Below are 22605 nucleotides of genomic sequence, written 5' to 3'. Positions count from 1 at the left end.
CTCCTGAGGATTATCTTGGGTCTTTCTGCTATCTTTACTGGGCTTATTTTAAATGGAGACCGAATCCTTTTGCTGCACTGCAGTGACACCTTGTGTTCATTATTATGACTGTGATGGTGCTGCTGAACAACCTTGAGGCAAAGCATGGAAGCAAAAAGTAGGCCTACTTACATTTGTTGTACATTATTACTTTTTGATACAGATTATAAATCTCTTTCTTAGCATCTCAGCTCTAAGTAGCTATTATCCCCCTGTCACTCACACAAAGCCCTCTCCAAGACTATGTAAGTTGATCTATGCAGGGGCGGTCAAGGGCTGCGAAGCGGTAATTCTACCTATGGTACTTAAAGATGTAAGGATGCATTGTAAAATGGCATGTAGAGTAGGCTCCTGTTTTCATGCTGGTACTTCACTGTGGACCCTGTTAAGACTGGTAGTCTATGGGGTTAATGAGTGAGAATAAACCAACAATTTCCTGATTGAAATAGTCAACACAAGGGGGGACTAAGCCTCCAGCCTACCCCTGAATGGAGTTGTAGAAGCCTAGTGGGACCAGTACGAAGTAAGTGGGTTTTTTTGCATATAATTGGGTTCATTATAGTAGTGTTTCTAAAATTTGACGTGCATGTCATGATGGTGGAGCTTTAGTCGTTATGGTCATGCTTTGATGCGTGAACTGTGATGAACGGGCTTAGCAGCGGTCCTTGAAAGCAGCATCAGGAAACATCAAAGGTCCTTCCCAGAGTTTTCGCGCGTCCCGTTGCCATGGAGCTGAGTTTGTTTCCTTCCTGTCGCTTACACAAAGTGAAAAGTTGTGCTTTATAAATAAAATCAATGCGGCGTTAAAAAGTCCTCGTTGTCCACACATGCTGGGTATGTGAACAACGAAGTGCACGGGGAGTTCATGTTTTCCAGCTCGGTGGCAAATAAGGAAGCAGGGTGCAATCCTTCGACCTGTGCAGGTGGGTGTAAGGATAACTTAAGGTCAATGCACACTGCCTTTAAATGCAATGCAGAGCTGGCAACATTTGTATTTCCCGTGTTTTTAAGATCTAGTAGTTTTTAGTTTTTGTTTTATTAGTGCAATATACCCATCATAGGTCAAAGGGGTCAAAAGTTAAAGGACAATGCATCATAATAATAACTTAAAATGTATCTTAATGATTCAAATTGGCACTTATACAGAACTATTGATAAATAAGGATGTAACTTATTTAATGTCATAAAGTACCCTACTTTGTGGATGTGGATTCCCGTAAGACTTGTGTTTAGGTCATAATTTAGGGTAAAACGTAAAAATTGGAGAATACATTGCTCTATAATTTGTTAAAACCAAACAACGTGTGCGGGTCGTTGACAAATAAGCCTCTAAAAGTTTTTTTTTACAGTACACATTACGTTTTTTTAAGTGTTTCAATAGTTTTTTTTTTTTTACCCTTTTCTTTACTTGAACACCGAAAAAATGTCAGGTGATGCAACCAGATATTTGTCAAAATATATGTACTTACAGTACCTATCATTTATTCTAACTGAAAGTTTTAGGAAGTATCCCTTAGAGTGGTTACAGTGCTTTACACATTTGTATTTTGTGAATATATTTTTTATTAACAATATATCAGGATTATTGCATTCTATTGGCCAGGTATAAAATATAATTTTTACACTTTTAGGTCGGTTGTACCACCTGACATGGAAAGTGTGACCGTCCGGCTATAAGTTGATAAAAGCTTTTCTATTATTGTTTAAGAGACATCTACAAACCTTTTAACTCAGCCATGACAATTAGTAGGGTCCTCTGAATTGTTTCATATGTTGAAGTCCATTATAACTACTTACTTTCAAAATAAAAGCTCCATGAGTACAGTGGTGCCACCCGGACATTTGAGAACATGCAAATTGCTGGACAAAAGTTTTTAAATAACCTTAGGTGCCTTTAAACTATTGATATTTATGAAATTATGTTTATTTCAAAGCTCGTATATGTAAAATCATGCAATGGTGTTTTAATTTGAATTTATTCTTATTAAAATACATTGTTTATAGTGTTTTAAGTCAGTTCACTTGCTCGGACGGTTGCTCCACCTGACCTTTTCAGGGTTTTAGATACTTAGAAATAAAATAAATCTCAATATTTGAATTTACTGAAATTGTATTCAAAATAAGCAGGTATTATAGAATCAATTGATGTATGTCTTAAAAATAACAAATTATTTCAAAAGAAAATAATGGATTCAGACACAAAAATATGCAGGTCTTGTCAATGACCCGTGTACTGTTATGAGTTATTGTCACTATTTTAATCTTTATAGCAATCAATAAGTTACACAATCCCACTTCTTCTTCTCTCCAGGCCTCATTTAATCTCATAATGAGTGGAAAAGAAGCAGAGGGCCGCTTGCAGGTCCTCCAGATCTACCGCCTGCTGCAGTGTGTCCATGAAGGGGACAAGGTGCAGATAGAGAGGATGGTGAACATTGGGGTGGAGAACCTTATCAATCTCACGGAGCCTAAAGATGGCACGGGTGTGCTTCACGTGGCAGTTTCGGCAAACAATCAAGGTGATGGACCTTCTCTGTAGTCCATCATAGGTGCTGCACTGGCCTGATGTAGCAATCAGAGCCTCCTGAAATGAAGACTTGTCTGAGGCCAGCGTTTGGCAATAACATGCAATGTGACATATCATTAAGAGAGTAAAACCCCAGTTTGATGTTTCACTTACAACTCCCAAAATACCCTTTTGGGGATTTTTTGAATTTACAGTGAAGTGTATCGGCCTTATCGCTGTACAATAGCCATAAGAAGAGGGCATATAAAAAAGATAGTCATCCAAGTTTGAGCATGCTGATATAAACCTCATACCAATCTAGCAAATTCCCTTCCAATGTACTGGTAACCAAAATGTGCTGCTTTAAAGTTGCATAATTGTCCTGACTGTATCCATACTCTGCCTGATCCCTTGCAGACCTGGTCAGCTTCCTCCTATCACAGGGAGTACACCCTGATATCCAAGACAAGAAGGGCCGCACTGCAGCCATGTTGGCAGCGGAATTGGGCAATGATGCCATAGTGGCACTGCTGACCCAGAACCAGGCTGACCTGATGCTCCAAGACACTGAGGGCAAAGGTGAGCAGCAGCATGCATCGGGATACAGTTTGTGCAAACTCTGAAATATTGGGAAATCAGAAAAGTAGTACTTGTTTGGAATCAACACTTGATCAGATCATGCAGGTTAACAAGAAACCTTGAAGTTGCAAGAGAGACCTGAACACAGGAGGACGTAGAGAGATGAAAAATGATCAATGATAAGTTTAATCTTTTAACAAATGAACAGCAAACATGTAAAAATGACTTGTAAACAAATAAGGAAAACATTTTTGACATAAACAATAAAATGAGACCATACAGAAGCACGTAAAATATGTTTGGTTTAAAATCTAGCTTAAATTATCCAGGGGTCAAGACAACCATGCATGTAGTTGTTAGAGGAAGAGATGCAGAGATAGAAGAAAGTAGAAGAAGACAAGACAAGATTTACAGATCAACTATACGACATACAATGATTGAAGTTTAAAGGCATATCCAATTATTTACACTCAGTGATCATCAGAAAAGTTACTTGATTGACAAGTCGGATTAACTCTGGCTATGCAGTATAATATTGTCTTGTCAACATAGGGATCATTTTTTCCATGAGTAAAGCTCTTAGATGAACTCATAAATGCACCTACTGTCAATAATTTAGTAGCTTCAATCAGTTGAGGTAATGGAACAGCTTCTCCTCTTATGTATTCTTATTTGAGCTTGAAGTGTCGATTTCTCAAATAGATGTGTTTTCCATCTCATGTTGGAGCAGCAGGCTGGTTCTGAATGCCCTGCCTTGTCTTACAGCTCATGAAAATGCATGCTGCATCTGTTTACATATTGATGAAGGGACAGTATCCTGGACAACTCCATTCAGCGAACCCAAACTTGTGCTTCAGAACCGTTTTAAACCAATTGTGATAATGACCCTAATTACAGTGTACCCAGGGCATCAATTACTGAGAGAACAAGAGAAGGGGGGAGGAAGATAGGAAGGGAGACAGAGGTCGGATTAGTCAGAAAAGTATTAGCATGTGTGCTTCTCTGCAGAAAAGCATGCTTTTGTGTCATGTATGTACTGCATGTTGTATTGATGTGTAGAGATGTGTGCATGTGTGTGTCAGGCAGCGTCAGTACATCTAATTACAGATCAACCACTAATGGCAACCCTCTCTTGTGCTGAGTAACCTGATATGATCCTGCTCTCCCTGAGGACTGGTTCAACTAAGTCTCAACACTCACAGCCAAGTCTTTCCCCCTGTAGGCTCAGTGTCAATACTCATCTATTTGCATGTTTTAAAGGGATGGAAAATAGCTGCATTTGCTCTTCTTCATGACTTCAACCAAAGTACTATTAAGTCCTCTAACCCCCTGATACACAGTATAACTGAATTTTTATATTATACCAAAGGAGGGATGTTTGGAGTCATTTAAAGCTGACTGATGATACCGATAATTGATCCTGATCCAAACAAACTTGATAGTACATTCTTGAAGTATATAAAATAAATTATAATCAGGCCAAGAGGTATTCTTAATTATTTTTATTGACTTTTTTCTTGCTAGACTTCTGTCGAATTTACAGTGATGTGGTGCGTGTGTTGGTGTATTTTCCCAATGTGTGTCTCTCTGTGCATCCACACAAGTACATTTCAATCAGGAGAGACAAGTTAGTGAAGTAAAGATGATATTTATTTTACAAAGCTTTGGTGATTTTGAATTTATGAGGCTGCATAAGATGCCAAAATACATTCATGATTTATTGTCAGAGTTTCTTTGGCGATTGAACTCTACAGGGAGATAGGGTGATCGAAGGTTGTCTGCTCTGAGCGGCAGCAAAACCTATCCCCCCATGGAGTTCAGACCCCCTACTTTTAAAATGAGAAAATATTCAACGTAACTTTTTGATTTTTACAAAGTGATCAAATATTTGAATATTCTAATATTTGAAAACCATTGCCAATCCCTAAACCGAACAGTGCAATAGCATGCAGGGTCTTCCTGTCTGAACTTATGCAAGAGCTTCATTTGTGAACAACTTTGTATTTTTTTTTTCTTTAAAAAAAGAAATCATCGTCTGAAATCAATTAACTGTGGACCATTTGCTTTCTACACTTCTGAGTACATGTTGTGAATACTTTCTCCACACACGCTCTGTAAGTAATCAGAGGGAGAGAGAGAGAGAGAGAGAGAGAGAGAGAGAGAGAGAGAGAGAGAGAGAGAGAGAGAGAGAGAGAGAGAGAGACACATGCCATGGTTTTGATTGTTTTACTCAGTTGGTTGGTGCCCTCCACTTTCCTTGTAATAGATCATCTTGATGGGCTTCATCATTGACAACAAGCCTCCTCCACACATGGGTCACTAGCTGTGAAATGGGAATATCAAGTATAACTTGTTAAAACAAGAGTTGTGTTATTTGTGCGACTGCATACTGCTGAGGAAGAGATGTGTGTGTAGATGTGTGTGTGTGTGTGTGTGTGTGTGTGTGTGTGTGTGTGTGTGAGACAGGAGAGGTGAAAGAGAGCGAGGTGTGCAGATTCGAGCTGTTTTTGATCAAAAACGCTAAAATAAGTTAGAGAATAAAGCACAAAAGATAACAACCTCTCTCCCACAGTTATTCCTTCATCAACAAACAAAAAAGAGAACAAAACCAATCAGTTCTTTCAGCAAGCACTGAAACTTTTCAATTTACATGTTCGAAAAGGAGTAGGAAGAAGTAAAAATGTATCTAATCCTACCCTTTTATTCACTATTTTCTGGCACTATACGAATGCATTCTCACAAAACAAATCTTCATAACTCATCTTAGTAATTACACAAACAATCAAAGCTAACCTCTCATGATTATTATCGCATTTCTTCCTCCCTGTACCTCATGACAATCATTTCTTCATACTTATTCTTGAACTGGATTATGTTTTGGCATTGTTGTAGCTCCATATGGAGTCTGTTCCACAGTTTTACTCCACAGATCGAAACACAAAAACGTTTCCTTGTTGACCGAACACTCCTAATCTTTAAATTGAACTCCCCTCTTATGTTATAACCCCCCTCTCTTGCAAAGAACACTCTTTGGCTGTGTCCAGACAGCAGATTTCTCCTTGCCTTATACACTATTTGTGCAGTTTTAAAATCCACAAGATCAAATAATTTCAGGGTTTTGGAGTTGAGGAACAATTAATTTGTGTGTTCCCATTGCCCTACTCCCATTCTTGTTTCCTCATTTCATACAAGTCATTTAATATCCTTCAAGTTCAAGTGAAGATGAATTGGGGAGAAAAAAGTTTCATAATGTGTTTTTCTGTCTGTCATGGTATGCAGTGTTTCATCCTAGGCCAAGCTTTGCCTCTTCTTGTCTACATACTTGCAGCTCAGTGGAGTGGATGAGAAACAGGGTGTTGGTCTTGCACTATTGATCACCTCCTACTTATCTTTTGTACCATGTCCTCCCATTAGGTGTTCTGTTCTACTGCATCTACCCCACCAAGCGTCACACTCGCTGCCTGCAGGTGGCATTAAAGTGCCAGGCAGACGTCAACAATGCTTCAGCAGAAGGGAGTCACGTCTTCCAATTGATGTGTGAAAGAGCCGAGGAGTGCACCCCTATGTGTCTCCTAATGCTGGACGCAGGGGCAGACCCTAATGCAACAAATGAGGTGAGAACTGCATGCTGGGACTAACACTGAGGCATTAATAGAACTGAGTCAGTGCCCTGCTGAAAAATGCAGCTGAGGTGCTCCCCAGTTGTGCGTTTAACTTCAAGACTTCATTTCTGCCCTCTCTGTTGTTACTTTCTAGAAAACTGGTGTCACTGCGTTGATGGGGGCAGCTAAGGCCGGCTCACTCCAGCTGGTTCAAGCTATTCTCAAGAATGGCGGAAACCCCAATGCCTTGGACCAAAAACGTCTGGCAGCAGTGCACTATGCTGCTGTAGGCGGCTTTTTTGAGGTGATATATTTTCTAAGCCAATGTATAATTAACCAGATGACCAATTAACAGGGAGATAGGGACCAAATGATCATATGATTAGCTCCCTACACCAGCTGAATATTATAATAGTTTAAAGGAGTTAACATTGATTACAACAGGATTTGAGATTAAGTATTTAGATGTGTTGCTCTTCCTGGTTTGTGTCTCCCAGGTGATTAAGGTGCTGTCAGCATACTCCGCAGACATGGGCGTGCTCAACCTAGAGGCCTGCACACCACTACATTACGCTGCTGCCACAGGCAATGCCAACTGCTGCAAGTTCCTGGCCCAAAGAGGTGCTACAAGAGGGTTTATAAGAACATTGTTTGCGATACAAAGACAAAACAATGACATCTCTGTGATAAATTACCACTATATTAAACATAGTTATTATGTTATCTGATTTTTCATTCTTCAAACTGTGCTGTTGCTCCAGGTTGTAACCCCAAACTAAAGAACCAGGAAGGTTTGCTGCCACGTCAGATTGCCAAAGATGCTGGTCACAAAGCAGCTGCTAAGGAGCTGAGGAAAGCAGAGAGGCAACAAGGAAAAGGCCAAAAATCCAGCGGTGCCCCCCCCCTGTCAGATGTTTGGGCTCTGAACCTTCATGACTGGTCTCATGAGTATGAGACAGACATACGGCAAGCCTGTGGGGACAAATCAGACACAGTTACCACAGAAATGTTTATTTCAGTGCTAGAAGATCTAAAAGCCCCGGTTGAACTAGACCAGCTTAATGCAGTCATCTCAGCCCTCGACAAGGGAGGAGAGGGCTGTGTCAACATCAATGATTTCATCAAAGGTGTCAAGTATATCAAGAAACCATTCCTCCTCTCCTCTTATGTGCCGAAAAAGAAGGGAGAAAAAGCAGGAAAAGGAGGCAAGAGAAAGGGTAAACTTGTCCTCCCCTTGCCTATTTGCACACTTCCTCCAGAGCTCATGATCCGACGACCCGATGGAGGCCCTCCCCGCTTCATGATTGAGACTTACTACAATTGCTCAGACCCCCGTCGATTTGACGTAGGTCACCCACCAGAACATCCCATAATAAATGACTCAGGGTGGTACCTAGAAAAGCCACAAAAGGTCTACCTCAATATCAACTACGCTGTGAAAAGTGGAGACCTGGAGTCTCTGAACCTGGCTTTCAATCAGGGAGTTCCTGTGGATGTGAAAGATCAGTTTTACAAGACTCCTCTGATGGCGGCCTGCTCAAGTGGAAACTACGAAGTGGCCCAGTACCTCCTCAGTCATGGGTGAGAAACATCTTCTCTTTTGTCTTTGAGCCACTAGAAACAAAGATTTATTACAAGTAATTATTACATTTAAGTGAAGCAGATGAAAAAGATTGTGAATTTAAAAATGTTCAATCAAAAATATATTATAACGTTGTATCAAATGTCAATGTGAAAACAGTGTGGTATTATGAGAGGGTTTGTAGCTCCAATCAGCTCATAGACAGCTTGTTGAATTCTTCTACCTGGATGGTATTGTTTTCTTTGCATGTTGCCTACTGTGGAGTTCAACTTTTTTGCTCTTGTTCCACATTTTGAGTCATTCATACTGTTTCTCCCTGACTTCTCTCTCTCTAAACAAACAACTATTTACCAAATTTAGCCATTTCATCCTGTCAGGTACTGTATGTCCAAGGTCACATCAGATACATCCACAAACACCATTTTTCTGCGCTGGCAGCAACCTCAATTTCAAAGCACCTCTCACCATAAATACTTACATAAATAAAAATAAGTTATAACAAAATAAAATACATCTAGGAGAGACAGTAGAAGCCTTACATTGTTCACAATCTCATAAGAGGGCAGTCCAGAGCAGCTGTAAAGTAGGCTTGACTTACATCCATGTCAGATGTCAGTACTTTCTAACAGAAGACTGCAGAGGAGTTGCAGACAAGACGTTTTTTCAAGTAAACATTTAACCAAATGAAAGACATCATGTCATCATACCAACAGCTCTAGACCCGGGAATGTACCCTAAAAAATATAAATAGTTATGTCCCCCGATACAAACCTCCGCCATGATGGTTGACAAATTTGGTATCAGAAGTCCCGCCCCTTCTTGATTTTGATTGGGGGGAATGGAGACGTGACATCGATGAGAGTGGTGTTTCAGTACTAGTTGATTGAATATGAGCTTCCATAAAGCCCTGTAATGGACTGATGACCTATCAAGGGTGTACTCCACCTCTCGCCCAATGACAGCTGGGATAGACTCCAGCTCCCCTGCGACCCCAAATGGGTTAAGCGGTACAGATAATGGATGGATGGATGGATGGATGGATGGATGGATGGATGGATGGATGGATGGATGGATGGATGGATGAACTTTCAAGGTTACTAATGATAGCACTTGTTGTTCTTAAATGCTGTAAATCTCTGAACTCTGGAGGCAGCAAACACTCATTTAGCTGTTGTTCTTTATCTGCATTATGAACTACAAGTGTTTAAAACATGACATGGTGTCAGAGAGAGTAGTTTTCTCAAACAGTTCACTGCCACAGCAGCAGGTTAGGATGTCTTTAATAGAAAAAAAAAAGTTAAACTATCCAATCTTTACTATTTGTTTTTATGTAATGGCATTGAAACGTATTTGCACTGTGATACTTTTTTTCCCACAGGGCGGATGTGAATGTAAGCGACCAGTTCTCCTGGACACCTCTCCACCATGCGGCTTACGCTGGACAAGTGGAACTTATTGAGCTCCTTGTGCAGGCAGGGGCTGCAATAGATGCCAAGACCCTCAGTGGAGGGACGCCCCTCATGAGGGCCATTGAGAGCTCTCGTCCCTCCTGCGTTGATTTCCTCATCAAGGCGGGTGCCAGCGTTCAGGCAGAAAACAAGAAAGGTTTGTATTTGTTTGCATTGGAGATGATCTTTTTAACATACTAATGTGAACATACATACAACGAAGAGGTAGTACTATTTAGTATACTAGTAACAGTTGATTTTTAGGTGTTGTCATACATTTGTTTATTGAACTGTACTTTAAGCTAAATTTACTGACAAAATCACTTCAGTGATGGTGGCATGCTGTCCCTCATTGGTGGTTAAATCATTTCTTTATCTGTTATTTGACTGACCATATTTTCTTTTCCCACAGAGCAAAACTGCCTCGATATTGCTCGAGCTTTCGCAGACTCCAGGATAGTTGATTTGGTCAAAGACAATATGGATTCTCTTCCAAAACCAAAGGAGTCATCAAAGGGAAAGGGGGGCAAATCTGAAAAACCTAAAGGAAAGGTATCCAAGAAAAAACATTAAAACCTTCTGACCACCAAATACAAACACATTAAAACCTTCTGACTGCAAACTTCCCTGTTCTCTATGTGTGTTTCTCTGAGAAGAAAACTTAAGTTTCCTTTTCACTAGTCCTTTCCACTTCTCTCACTGCTGCTGCTATTTCCATTCTAGTGTTCAAAATTAAGACACAAAACCACTTACTGTAAATAAATGCACCTTGAATTATGTCAGAGTAAAACTATATCAAAATTGGATGGAAGTTTCTCCTCACAGGTTTTTTTTACCAGTTTACTCTGGTTGTTCTTGCAGCGTTTGAAACCTAACCGTGTAAAAAGATCGGATCACTGTAGAGAAGAAACTTGTTAGCAAATTAGACCAGAAGTGTTACATTACAACTAGAACACACTACTGCTTAAATTTTCATTCCCTACCTTTGGCTTGAATCTGACAGTCTTAATTGGCTGTAGGACTGAAACTACCTGTTGGTGCCATAGAACATATTTATCATAATACTCACAACTTAATAAAGCAGCAAGTAGTTATCCTGGAGGGGCTAGAAAAAAGTCAATCAACAGAATACGTTACACACAGTTACAACGTGGTGCCGTCAACCCACACAGCATTTATGAGCAAAACAAAAAGGGAGACTCATGGAGAGTATAGCCCACTGGTTGTTTTGTCCCAGCCTCGTGTGTCTGCAATGAATGACAACAGACAGTTGCATTATTCACAGAAATGCATACATTGACTCACTGTAGGAGATTTGATTAGCTTAACAGGTTGTATCTAACATGAGTCAAGCACTGTAAATATTGCAAACATCATCTAATTTGATCAAGAAAACAGGGAAGAAAAAGCATGGCACTCATCTTTAGAAGGGTTAAAACGCCTTAAATTAAACTTGCAAGTCCTTAAGGTAGAACATAATTTAAAAAGTCTGTTCTGACATGTTTCTGCGTCCAGCTTCATCATGGGACTATTTTTGTATTTTGACTAGTTCAGTCTTTATTTATATAGCGCCAAATCACAACAAAAGTTATTTGAAGACTCTTTACAAACAGAGCAGGTCTAGACCGTACTCTATGTTAGATCATTAACAAAGACCCAACATCAAGACAGGATAAGATCCAGTCCCTTACAGATATGACTCAGTCTGATCACATCTTAATCCACCATGAGCAGAGCACTTTGCAGCATTTAGCAAGTTACAGTGGCAAGGACAAACTTCCTTTAACAGGCAGAAACCTTGAGTAGAACCAGACTCATGTTAGACAGATATCTCCCTCTAAATTCTTCCTTGGTTATTCATCTTCCAATTTAAGATAGCACATTTCTTATATATATATATTTATTCATATATTCATATATTTGAGCCTGTGATTCTGGGTTAAGTCAGATTCAATATTTATCTTAAATCAAAATCAAGTTTTAAATGTTCTGCTTTGGCAGAAATAGTGTATCGTTATCAAACAATACACATAATATAAGTTGTTAAAGATGTCCAACACTAGACAAATGAAGCGAGGTATCCTTTAAACAGAAGTAGTTGGTTTTACTGAACCAGCATCATTTAACCATTTGTATCTCTAATCCTTTCTGTATGTTTATTTTACTAAAAGTTTTCTGACAAAAATTTATTTTCATGATAGCGAAGTGTTCTGAGATTCTTGTAGTCAGTCATGAGAAGGTTAAAACTAGACATCAAAGTCTATTTTAGCATTCACTGTTGAAAAGACAAAATGCTTTAACATAATTATGTTCATCTCTGTAAGCACATACGCTCTGAGGCTGAGCCGTCATCACAGTTTATCTTCAATTCCAACCCTGTTCTTTGATGGATCTCTTCTCTCTTTCACCTGCATGTCCTGTCTATCTTCTGAGGCAACACACCTCCCCATACCACCATGATACCACCACCCACACCCATCCACCACAACCACAACCCCCACTAATAAGAAAAGGGTCAATACAGTGGTGGTATGGGTCGGCTGATATTGACCAGATCATTATGTCTCAATCCAGAGCCTTTAAACCAGCCAAAAGACCCATTGAGGAAATTTAAAAGAGAAGGTTAACTGCAAAATCAGTTGCAGGTTGCTAACACCAATATTTCCTACACTGTACCCTGTTATATTTGATTTAAATATCTGTTATCAGCCTTCAAAGTAAAGATACCCTTACTGAAGTGAAAACCAGAGTGTTTGAAGGAAAAAATAGTGTGACTGAAAGAAGGACAAACTTAAGTGTTTTATGTATCAAGATTGTGTTATCCTTCCAGGGAGTAACAGTCTGTCAGGGGCAGCTGTACACATCTGATACACTAACATTGCTACAGCTGCACTTTCTCAAAGCTTACATTTGTGTATTTGTGTGTGAGTGATTATGTGGGCTAGGGATGTAATATTTTACAGTTTGCAGTAAGTTACTCCCAAGAAAAAAACTGAACTTTAATACTATCCTGCAAGTTTTGTTTATTTAATTTTGCAGTTTTCTTTTGTCCTCTTAATTTTACTTCTGAAACCACAACACGTTTAATCCATCTGTTCTATGATTTATCCCTAAAGGAGGATAAAGTTTTAATTCCCAATCTAAAAAGTCTCACACTTTCATTTCTTGATCTTACTCTAAGTGTCTGTGACTGATGTGATGCTGCTATCCCTTCCGGATCTGATCAGTACCCTCCTTACCCGACTGACTGTAATCTGACACAGAAGTGACCTTTGCACAGCACAGCTTGGATGAAATTAAGACAGATCTTAAAGTCTTGGTGTTCCCTTCAGGGTGTTGCTGCCGAAGTGTCGGTGCTTACAGAGACATCGACCGCCACAGCAGGGAGGAGCTCTCTTCAGAAGGATTCAAAGAGCATCATCCTGCAGAACACCAGGATCACTGCTGGGAAAACCAACACAGTGGATATCACCTTTGTGCCAAAAACAGTAGGGCTCATTCGTTGTTTACTGGAGGCTGCCTTATTGTCTGCTTGCTTTCGCTTCCTATCTGTTGAATGCTATTGAAATATATTTTGTGTATCACAAGATGTATTATATCGTTATAAGATACATTAACATTTATGAGATGCCTGTGAAATTTGATCTGTACGAATATATTTTAATATTTTGGACTCATCCTCCTCTAATGTACACAAAACAGGTGGTTTGGCCAAGCTTTTAAAGCCTTACCCCATTAAGTTATTTATTTATTTATTTATTTCCCCTTGTTGTGAAAGATAAATACTGATGTCAGAAGTAGCGTGATCATGTATCATGTTTCCAGCTCAGAAACAATTAAACAAGCGTTGTCTGAAGTGTAATGTGCACTAAGTAGCAATGAATGCAAGGTGTACATAATAACTGTATAACTGTACATTACAATTTCTTTTTTTTTTTTTTGTGATCAAATTTCTACTTTATTGATATTTGTATACAGATAATACTAATAGGAGATATAAGCAAGGTAGTGATGAACACAAACAGCAACAGCATCCCTGTGAGAAAAAAAAGAATTATAATAACTTTATTTAAATAGCTTGACAGACAGCAGGGCACATACAAACAAAGCATAAGAACTCAACAACAAAAAGAGCTTGAACAACAATTAAAATCAGACATCAAGAACACAAAGAACACAAAGAGAACCCAAACAACAATTTAACCTGACATCACAGGCAACACAAGAACCCGACAATATGAACTGAGGGCAGAGGGACCAAGAAAGTAAGACGATTAAAAATATAAAAGGCAAGAAACAATCAAAGAGACTACAAGCAGTAAAAAGGAATAAAGCACCAAAAGAGGGTTAAAACTAATAAGGTGAAATAAAAGCAATACAGAGATAAAATCATTAATATAGATAAAGCACTTGAAAATATGAGTGATAAAATAAATTTAAAAAGAAGAAATGAAAGCTAAGAAGCTAAAAGACAATAACAAGAGGTAAAGACATGAAAAAAAGATAAAAGCATTATATGCAGATAGAACCAGTTAAATGAATAAATAAATCAGGATGAATAAAAGCAATAAAGGCAGTGAACGAGGTATTAGGAGAGTAAAACAATTAAAGGAAATAAGATGGGATAAAAAAAAAGTATAATGATAACAAAAGCATTAAGAAGATGACGACATCACATGAAAGCAAATCTATAAAAGTGAATTTTAAAAAGTGAGTTACCAGATCTCTGTTGTCGCCTCTTTTGCTCATGCATGAACTCTGGCTGTTGATGGTTAAAGGTACACAATGTCTAGGTACGTTAAGATCCATACTTGAAAAAAAAGTGAGTGCTGGGGTTTCCAATGCGTTGCAATGAGATTTATCGCTGCTGTGAGGCCAGCTAGTACCTACCTTTTCCTATTAAGTGTCAAGCATATATTAGCAAGATTATTTCATATATGTGTGACAGTTTGAAAGAGGGAAATTGATCTCAGATATCTCAGATAAATTGGAGGAAACCATCCCCAAATAGCTGGCCACTGGACCCTCCCACTCCCAAAACATATGAGCAAAAGTACTGAAGGCATGTAGGGTCAGAAATCCCATTCATAGAACAAAGCGAATAAACTCTATGAACAAAGTTACGGTATATTTGCTGGTGATCTGGTTTCCTGGATGTCAAGTGAATATTTGCCCAGACTTTATCCCATTCAAAAGCTGAATCAAGATCAGGGATTTCTGCACATACATTTAAATTTCCTTCTCATCAAACTGTGTCCCCTGTCTTCTTCAGATGTGGGGGAAACCGCCAACCACCAGCCAGCTGATGTCAAAGATAGAGCGTCGGAAGGAGCTCTTGTCCCTGGAGGTCGACTTTGAGGACCTCATGATGCCTTTCAGTCAGAACATCTAGAGGGAGAAGCTGGAGCTGGCCAAAACCACAAACTAGATTCAGAGGAGGTTAGGCAGAGAGAGGCACTGACACTTTGGAGTTATAGTCTAAGACCAGAGCTGACTAGTCACACATCACATGTGTCTTAGGTTGCTTTGGTTAGTCTCTATATGTCAGCACATTTAATCAATCATTAATCTAGCTGAGTGGCTTCAGGAGATCAATATCATAGTAAGACATGTTCAGCAGGTAGCACATCCCAGCAATGCACATTTATATTCAAAGGTTATTTACTAACTGTAGAATCTGTAATAATGTTCGAATGACAAAGATATATGAGTAAACACTTTTATAAACTTAAAAGTAGAGGTAACTCTCAGGTTCAGCACTTTCTGTTCACAATGCACAGCAGGACCATCGTGTCACTTGGCGACTGTTAAACAAATGTAAAGATCTGCGTCTCTAATTGTAAATACGTATGAAAATGCTCTGAATAAATAATTCACATACAAAGAAAGAACCAGTTGCAGCTGTACTTACTCTGTGTTAAGGTATAGTTTTCACTCAGAACCATGTAATATCTTAAATCTTATGGAGACATAAACTGTAAACCTGAACACTACTTCTAACTCATCCATTAAGGGTACAGCACTCAAAACCAGCTGTTTAGTTAAACCAACTATTCATTATTGAGTAATCCAAATGATTAATGTTGTTTTAATTATATATGGATCAATTTTATTGAGTTAATATCCATGTCCAAATAACCTCTTTTGAGTGTACAGAGGGACACTGCGTATGACTTCATCAACGTCACCACGTAAGTCTTCATACACTTGATAAACCACAATGGCTGTGCTTCACGAAGCAGCAAGTAACAAGGAAAGACAACGCCAAACTGCTGTACCGGTACAGGGAAGACGAACAATGATCCAACAAGGGACAGGGGACACAGAGGAACTAAATACACAGAGTCATCAACACAGGTGTGAACACAGGACACAGGTGAGACCAATGAGGGGAATCACAAAAGGAGGAAACACACAAGGACATGACGTAAAACTAAACTGGAGATACAAGGATTCAGAACTACAAAATAAAACATGAAACACAAGGCTAGATTAAGAAAACACAACAAGAGACATGGATCACTAAACACTGAAGAGAGACAAAGGATAACTAACACAGAATAAACACAGGGAGGAACCAAGGAATGAAACCCAAGGATAAAACTAAACTAACCAAACTATGATATGTACTCAGTTTCATCTAGTATGTATGAATTTTAAAAATATAAAAAAATGTAACTAATACATTTGAGTTAAGGACACTTGAAAATGATTTTAAAAAGAGAAAGAACTGAACTGAAATCGTATTTTATAATATCAGTTATACTCAAAAATTGTATTTCCGCAACTTAAAAACTCTTCTGTAATCAGTTATGACAAACATTTTGAGAGTTTCAACTTGTTCACAGTTTCACAGTGTGAGAAGCATTGTTCACAGTTTTTAAGTCTTATGTATAACATCGGTCAGGGTCCTTCAGTTCCTTCAGTGCGTACTGTCACAAACAGGTTATTTGCACCTGGCCCTGTTGCATACTTTGACACTCATTGATAAGGAGGAATTGTTTGCAGCAGGATGTTTGTATTATGACTTTGCTCTTGTTAAGTGTTACTCAGTCAAACAATCCAGGCTACTCATAAACTTCCTCAGACTGATGTCCTATTCAGCATCAAAGAGCTCAAGTTTGATTGTGCATAGCGACAACTGTACTGTAAGTACATACTGCAGTCATAAAGTTGGTTAAATCCTCCCCTGACTCTGCAGTGTCTGGATCTGCAGTGAGAGACGTGAAGAGTCTGTTAGAAGTGGCAAAGAGAAGCTGCTGAGGGGAGGAAGTGACAGAGGCTGCTGGCTCACAGAATACATAACTGCTAATTCTTTTTTTCTCTCTATCTCTCTTTCTGCTTTGCTGCATCTCATTCTTTGTTTTCCTGATTTGCTGTTTTTTCTCCTCACTTTCTCATTAATTAGAAAGGCAAGTCATGAGGCCAGCTGTACGTTTACCAGCTCTCTTTATGTCCTTCCTGCTTTGCATCATTCCCTACCGTCTTTGCATCTGCTCTTTCTGTCTTTCTTTCTTTTCTGAACATCCTTTGTAGTGTGTGAAACATGCACCATGACATGTACAACAGTCACACAAGGGAAACCCACATTTTCCTCTCAGATAATCACCTCTGAGTGTTTAAGTAGTCTCAGACTTATTTACTGTAGTTGCAAATATCTTCCACTGACTGTTCTGGTTTTTACTGCACAATTTATGTTGCCATGACTGACTGCAAGACATTAGTCTGCTGTCAGAATATAATTGTGTAGCCAGATGTAGTTCTGTTTTGTCACCAGCGTGTGGTGCTGTTTGGCTAACTTAGCAATGCAGAGGTTTGGTTGTTTATAGCTGCGTTCTGGGAGGACAGAAAAACTTGGAGGGAGCTGTTGAGTTCCCAGCACAGAAAGACTTCAAAATGGCAGCCGTGTGTTTACTGTTCACACATTAGCCACTCAGACTGCTTTGAACCAAGAATCTTCATCTTACATAGAGATTAATGAGGAGTTCAGTAAATAGTGTGTACCTCTATCCTCCGTGTTGTTATTACACCATAAACGTCTTACATAAATGTCTACAGAGCGGCTGGCTGCAGACAGTTTTTGGGTCATGCTAGATATATTGATGTTTGAAACAGAAATCATCTGAGACAAAAGACATCTTTGTCTTAAAAGTCATAATGATGCACTCTCCCATCATCACCTCCAACATCTACTGATAAAATTAGATTGCAGTGTCCTCAAGGTCCATGGGGACGCAGTTATATAATCAAATAAACAGGCAGGGGGGCGAGCAGGGGGTTGGAGGCTTGGAGGGTCATTATTCATGGACTGGACTGTTTTAATATTCATTGTCACAATACTATTGATGACAAGTGTGTGAAGGCAGAAGCAATGCATTAGAGCCATAAGAGAGAGGTAGAGAGGGATGAAAGCAGATAGATAAGGCAAAAGCGGCATGCACATATGTAAAGAAATACAGAGACAGAGAAATAGAGAGAGGAAAACATCAGCAGAAGCATTCATAATGAGGCAGGAAAGATGAGGGAAGTGGAGGACTGACTGCAAGGGAAGGGAAGGCGAGGGAAGGACATGAAGATAGGAGAGGAGAGGGGGTGGGGTGGAGAATGAACAGCAGAGGGTGACTCAGAGGATGGGGAGGCAGCACGGCAGAGGGATGAGATGGGAGCGGAGGAGTGGGTGGGAGGAGAAGATGAGGGCTTTTCTAGCACAATAAGTGGCACACGGGTTAGAGGGAGTAAACAAGGCTGCTGGCTCTGACTGTCCGCCGTGACGCAGTGTGTCTGTCAGGGCGTGGGCTTCGGCTCTTGCAGTGTGCATGCTTGTTATGAGGGCATTGTTAAAGGTGTCCCTGTTGTGCAAGCATGTGTCAAATTAAGAGAGAACAGAGAGATAGATTTGGCTTTTTATGTGTAGGAATGCTCATGGATAAGTGATGTGCATTATAAGGCATAGATAGATTATAGTGTGCCTTCATGAACACAGACTTTGTGGTGCGTGAGTGAGTGTTTATATTGTACCATGTGCACCTGCATCTAAGCCTTTGTGCATTTGAAAACATGGATTTTTTTTTGTTTACTTCATAACTCAGCCTTTGCTTTGCTTAATATAAACATCACATTGCAGTATGTGTTGAATATGTCAGTGTCAGTGGAAGTACGCGCTAATATCTTGTATCCTGGAATTTTTTTCAAAGTTTCAAGCCTTTGCCTCCTCTTTTTTCTCCTCTCCTCTCCTTTCTTCTCCTGTCCTCCTCTCTTCGCCCTCCCCTCCCCCCTCTGCTGAGTATCAGTCTGAGCTTGGATCAGTGTGTGTTGCTGCCAGCAGCACTGCAGTCTCCCAGCTCTGGTCCTGCACCGCTTACTCAGCACTCAAGTTTCCAACCCTTCACTTCCCCAAAACAACCAACTGGGACACACACACACACACACACACACACACACACACACACACACACACACACACACACACACACACACACACACACACACACACACACAAACACAAAGACACCCGAGCACTCAGTATATTGTAGCTGTTTACCACATGATATGATGTTATTAATTAGATCTATTAAAGCATTTCCTACATCGAGTATGTGTGCAGACAGATGTGCTTAAACGTGCATATAATTCAAAAATTGCAAGCAGGCGTTCACAGATGCTCTCTGTCACATACGTATGCACATGCAAATACTGAATACCATGATGCATTGGCAGTACAGTGTTCCCATGATAAAAGTATACATTATGGCTACTTTGTGAACGACAGAAAAAGACAAAGCCGAAAAAAAATTATCATTTTACCACTGCAGAGAGCAGGGAAATATTTAAGGCACTTTTTCTTATCTTACAAATAGAGGCAATGGAAGATTTGCATGAGCAGGTCTCAAGCTGATACTTGTTCTGTGAAATAAACAGTCTGATATAATCCAGTGCAACTGCTCTGCCTCATATTCTAGCTTTACAAAGCTCAATAGGGCCGTTTTTCTTTATACTGTCTGAGAGATGTTTACTGAGTTAACTGTTATCATATACTAGACTGCCTTACATTGACATTTACCTCAGACAAGAGACAACATTTGAACCTCTTCTCTTTAAATGCAATCAATTTCAACAGAACCAGCTGTAACTTTAACATAACCCTCTCAGACAGCGTTAGTCAAAGCTTGCATCAGTTCCTTAGTAAAAGTAGAACTTGCGGCTCTGCTGTTGTTTTGTCTTGCTGTGGATTTGGATACAGCTGTACCCAAGACAGTGGCCACCAGGAGTAGATGCAGATTAAATCAATCCCAAATTAATCAATCTCTGTCTTTTTTGCCTCAATTCACAAGAAATGTTTTCTTAAGAGGCTTTACAAAAAGACAAGGTCATATTATTATTTACAAAGACCCAACATCAAGATATATAGACCATCCTGTTCCATCCTATAGACAGGACTCAGTCTGATCTCATCTTAATCCACCATGTGCAGAGCACTTTGCAATTTAGCAAGATACAGTGGCAAGGACAAACTTCCTTTAACAGGCAGAAACCTCGAGCTGGACCAGACTCATGTTAGACAGATATCTGCAGAGACTGTGTGGATTGGAAAGAGGGATAGAGGAGATACAGAAAGAGAGAGATGAATGGAGCAGACAATAACAAGAGCAACATTAACAAACACAGTTCATGCAGTTGGTTCGTGTGTTGTATTAAAGTCAACAGATCTAATATATTATACTGTATATATAAGCATTTACAATTATGATGTTGACAACAGAGTTAGATCAAAGACATTAGTTTCAACTCCAATGTGGACAGTCAGGACAAACACAACGATCACATTTCATACTGGTTGTCATTGTGAAGCAATCTCATTTAGTTTCAGGCTTTCTATTTTTTGATTAATAAATTGAATCAACAATTTCAAATCCAGCACAAATTAAAACTGAACTGACTTCAAAAGTTAGAGGTGAGAAAACGTATTCACAGTTTCAGGTTCAGAGAAAATCCATTTCCTGTAATTTCACGCTGAGCTGGACTCAGTAGTCCCCGTGCCTCTGTTTCCCAAAAGAGTCAATAACTGTAAACAAAGTATCAGGGGTCTGGAAATGCTGTGTCTAGCGAAACAATGGTAGTGTTGTGCAGATCCAAGTTTACCATCCATTATTGATGAGGGAGTCATGTTTCACACCAGCCTGACAGACAGTATGTGACACTACAGGAAGGCACATGTGTCCACTGCTTGTCTGTGCAAGCATTTCTGTGGTTCTCTGTGGATGTTTGAAACCAGCGCAGGAAAACTGAGTGACCAGATGTGTATCTGTGTATGCCTGCATGCTTGTGTGTTGCAGTGATTCATCATTCATTAGGGCAGCCTTGGCAATTCCATAGATCTTTTTAGCTTTCCAAGCTATAGATTCAAATTTGCTGCAGCCTGGGACTTTTATTACGAGGATATTGATTTGAATTTCATAGTGGGACCGACGACACTGGGTGGTAAACAGAGGTCTGAGTCTTGGCTCAGATAAACGAACCAGTTCTAGGGAAAGCAACCAAAAATTGATGCAATAAATATCTCGTTGGATAGACTACAGCTGCAGCACTTTACTACCAATACTTACTTCATAAACGGGATTTTTAAAACATATAAATTGTCAAAGATGAGATGGTAGTTTTCAGTCTATCTAAGCAATAAATAAAGAAATATCCTGTGTAAGAATGAGAAACAGTATTGTTGTGCTGTTAGGGATTTTCTGTTAGGTCAGCTTCATGAGATACTTACACTATTGAACACATGTTGTTGTAAGATATGAAACAGCTTCTGTTTGGGGTTTAATAGCAGCATTATTTGGGTTATTTACCTGCTTTGTTTTAGGAGAAGTTTTCTGCTCCCTAAAAACAGCTGATTAGTGTTTCTGGCAGTGATCATGAAAACCAGAGAGATGCCTCTTGGCTGCAACCACAGTAGCTTCTGCTGTATTTTAATTTGGCTCTCTGTTTATCATTGTGAATTTATTTTAGTCTATAAAGTCTTTGTACAACATCAATGCATTCATACACATTTAAAGGTGACTGTACTACCTTCAGTGTTCAATGTGTCACAAAGATGTTAAATAATATCCAGTGAGGATCTATTCACGGTCAGTGAAAAGCTAAGTGTGTATTTATATCTAATGACTGTTATGATCATACAGCCACAATGTGGACCATGAACAGGGCGGGAACACGTCAGAGTTATGTGAGGCTGTGGTGGACAGGCAAGAATCAAAACATATAAGAGCAATTTGAGTTGATGACAAACAACAATCATTAATGTTTGGGTAGTTCATAGAAAGTATTTTAGTGTCTCTCAGCGCTTTGTTTTGTGTGATGAACTGATACTTCACTGTTCAGGTTAATTGCCATTACAATAAGCGTCCTTTCCATCTCCAGGCTGCAAAAAACACTGTATGCCTCTGCTTCGTGCTGTCATGTTAAAGAGAAAACAAAAAGAGGATCCAAAATGCAGACTAACATAAAAGTTTAATTAACAAAAGAAAAAAAGAGAAGATAAAACAAAACTTACTTAACACAAAATCCATGGAAAACACAAGAAACACAAGAGCACTGGGAACACAGGAATCTTTGAAACACTCAGGTAGACTAAACATAACAGTGAACTAAACCGGAAGGGAGGAAACACAGAGACTAAATACAAACAGGGGCAATCAGATACAGGTGAGACAATGAGACACAGGTGGAACTAATGATAATACAATAATAATAGAGGGAAACACACAAGGGAAGTCAGTGGCTGTTTTCCAAACAGCCTGCTACATACTACCTACGAATGTAATATGCAGTACACCATATTAAATACTGGGTTTG

At 39.3% G+C, this 22605-nt stretch overlaps 2 protein-coding genes across 2 annotated transcripts in view; both read left to right on the top strand.

The window, feature by feature from the left end:
* Positions 1–759: 759 nt before the first annotated feature.
* ankef1a (ankyrin repeat and EF-hand domain containing 1a) lies at positions 760–10382 on the top strand. Its single transcript, XM_034700051.1, has 9 exons — positions 760–962; positions 2351–2558; positions 2963–3124; positions 6539–6738; positions 6881–7030; positions 7224–7347; positions 7488–8307; positions 9687–9913; positions 10169–10382. Exons 2-9 carry the CDS (start codon positions 2369–2371, stop codon positions 10327–10329), a joined length of 2034 nt encoding a protein of 677 aa, XP_034555942.1. The 5' UTR covers positions 760–962; positions 2351–2368; the 3' UTR covers positions 10330–10382.
* Positions 10383–13092: 2710 nt separating this feature from the next.
* snap25a (synaptosome associated protein 25a) overlaps positions 13093–22605 on the top strand; it is a 60565-nt gene continuing 51052 nt past the window's right edge. Inside the window, exons 1-2 of the mRNA XM_034700052.1 lie at positions 13093–13244; positions 15029–15195. The gene's annotated coding sequence lies outside the window, so the exon portion shown is untranslated. The remainder of the gene's footprint in view (positions 13245–15028; positions 15196–22605) is intronic.

This window comes from Notolabrus celidotus, chromosome 13, assembly GCF_009762535.1.
Source record: "Notolabrus celidotus isolate fNotCel1 chromosome 13, fNotCel1.pri, whole genome shotgun sequence".
NCBI classification, from domain to species: domain Eukaryota; kingdom Metazoa; phylum Chordata; class Actinopteri; order Labriformes; family Labridae; genus Notolabrus; species Notolabrus celidotus.
This window is presented reverse-complemented; position numbering and strand designations above follow the sequence as displayed.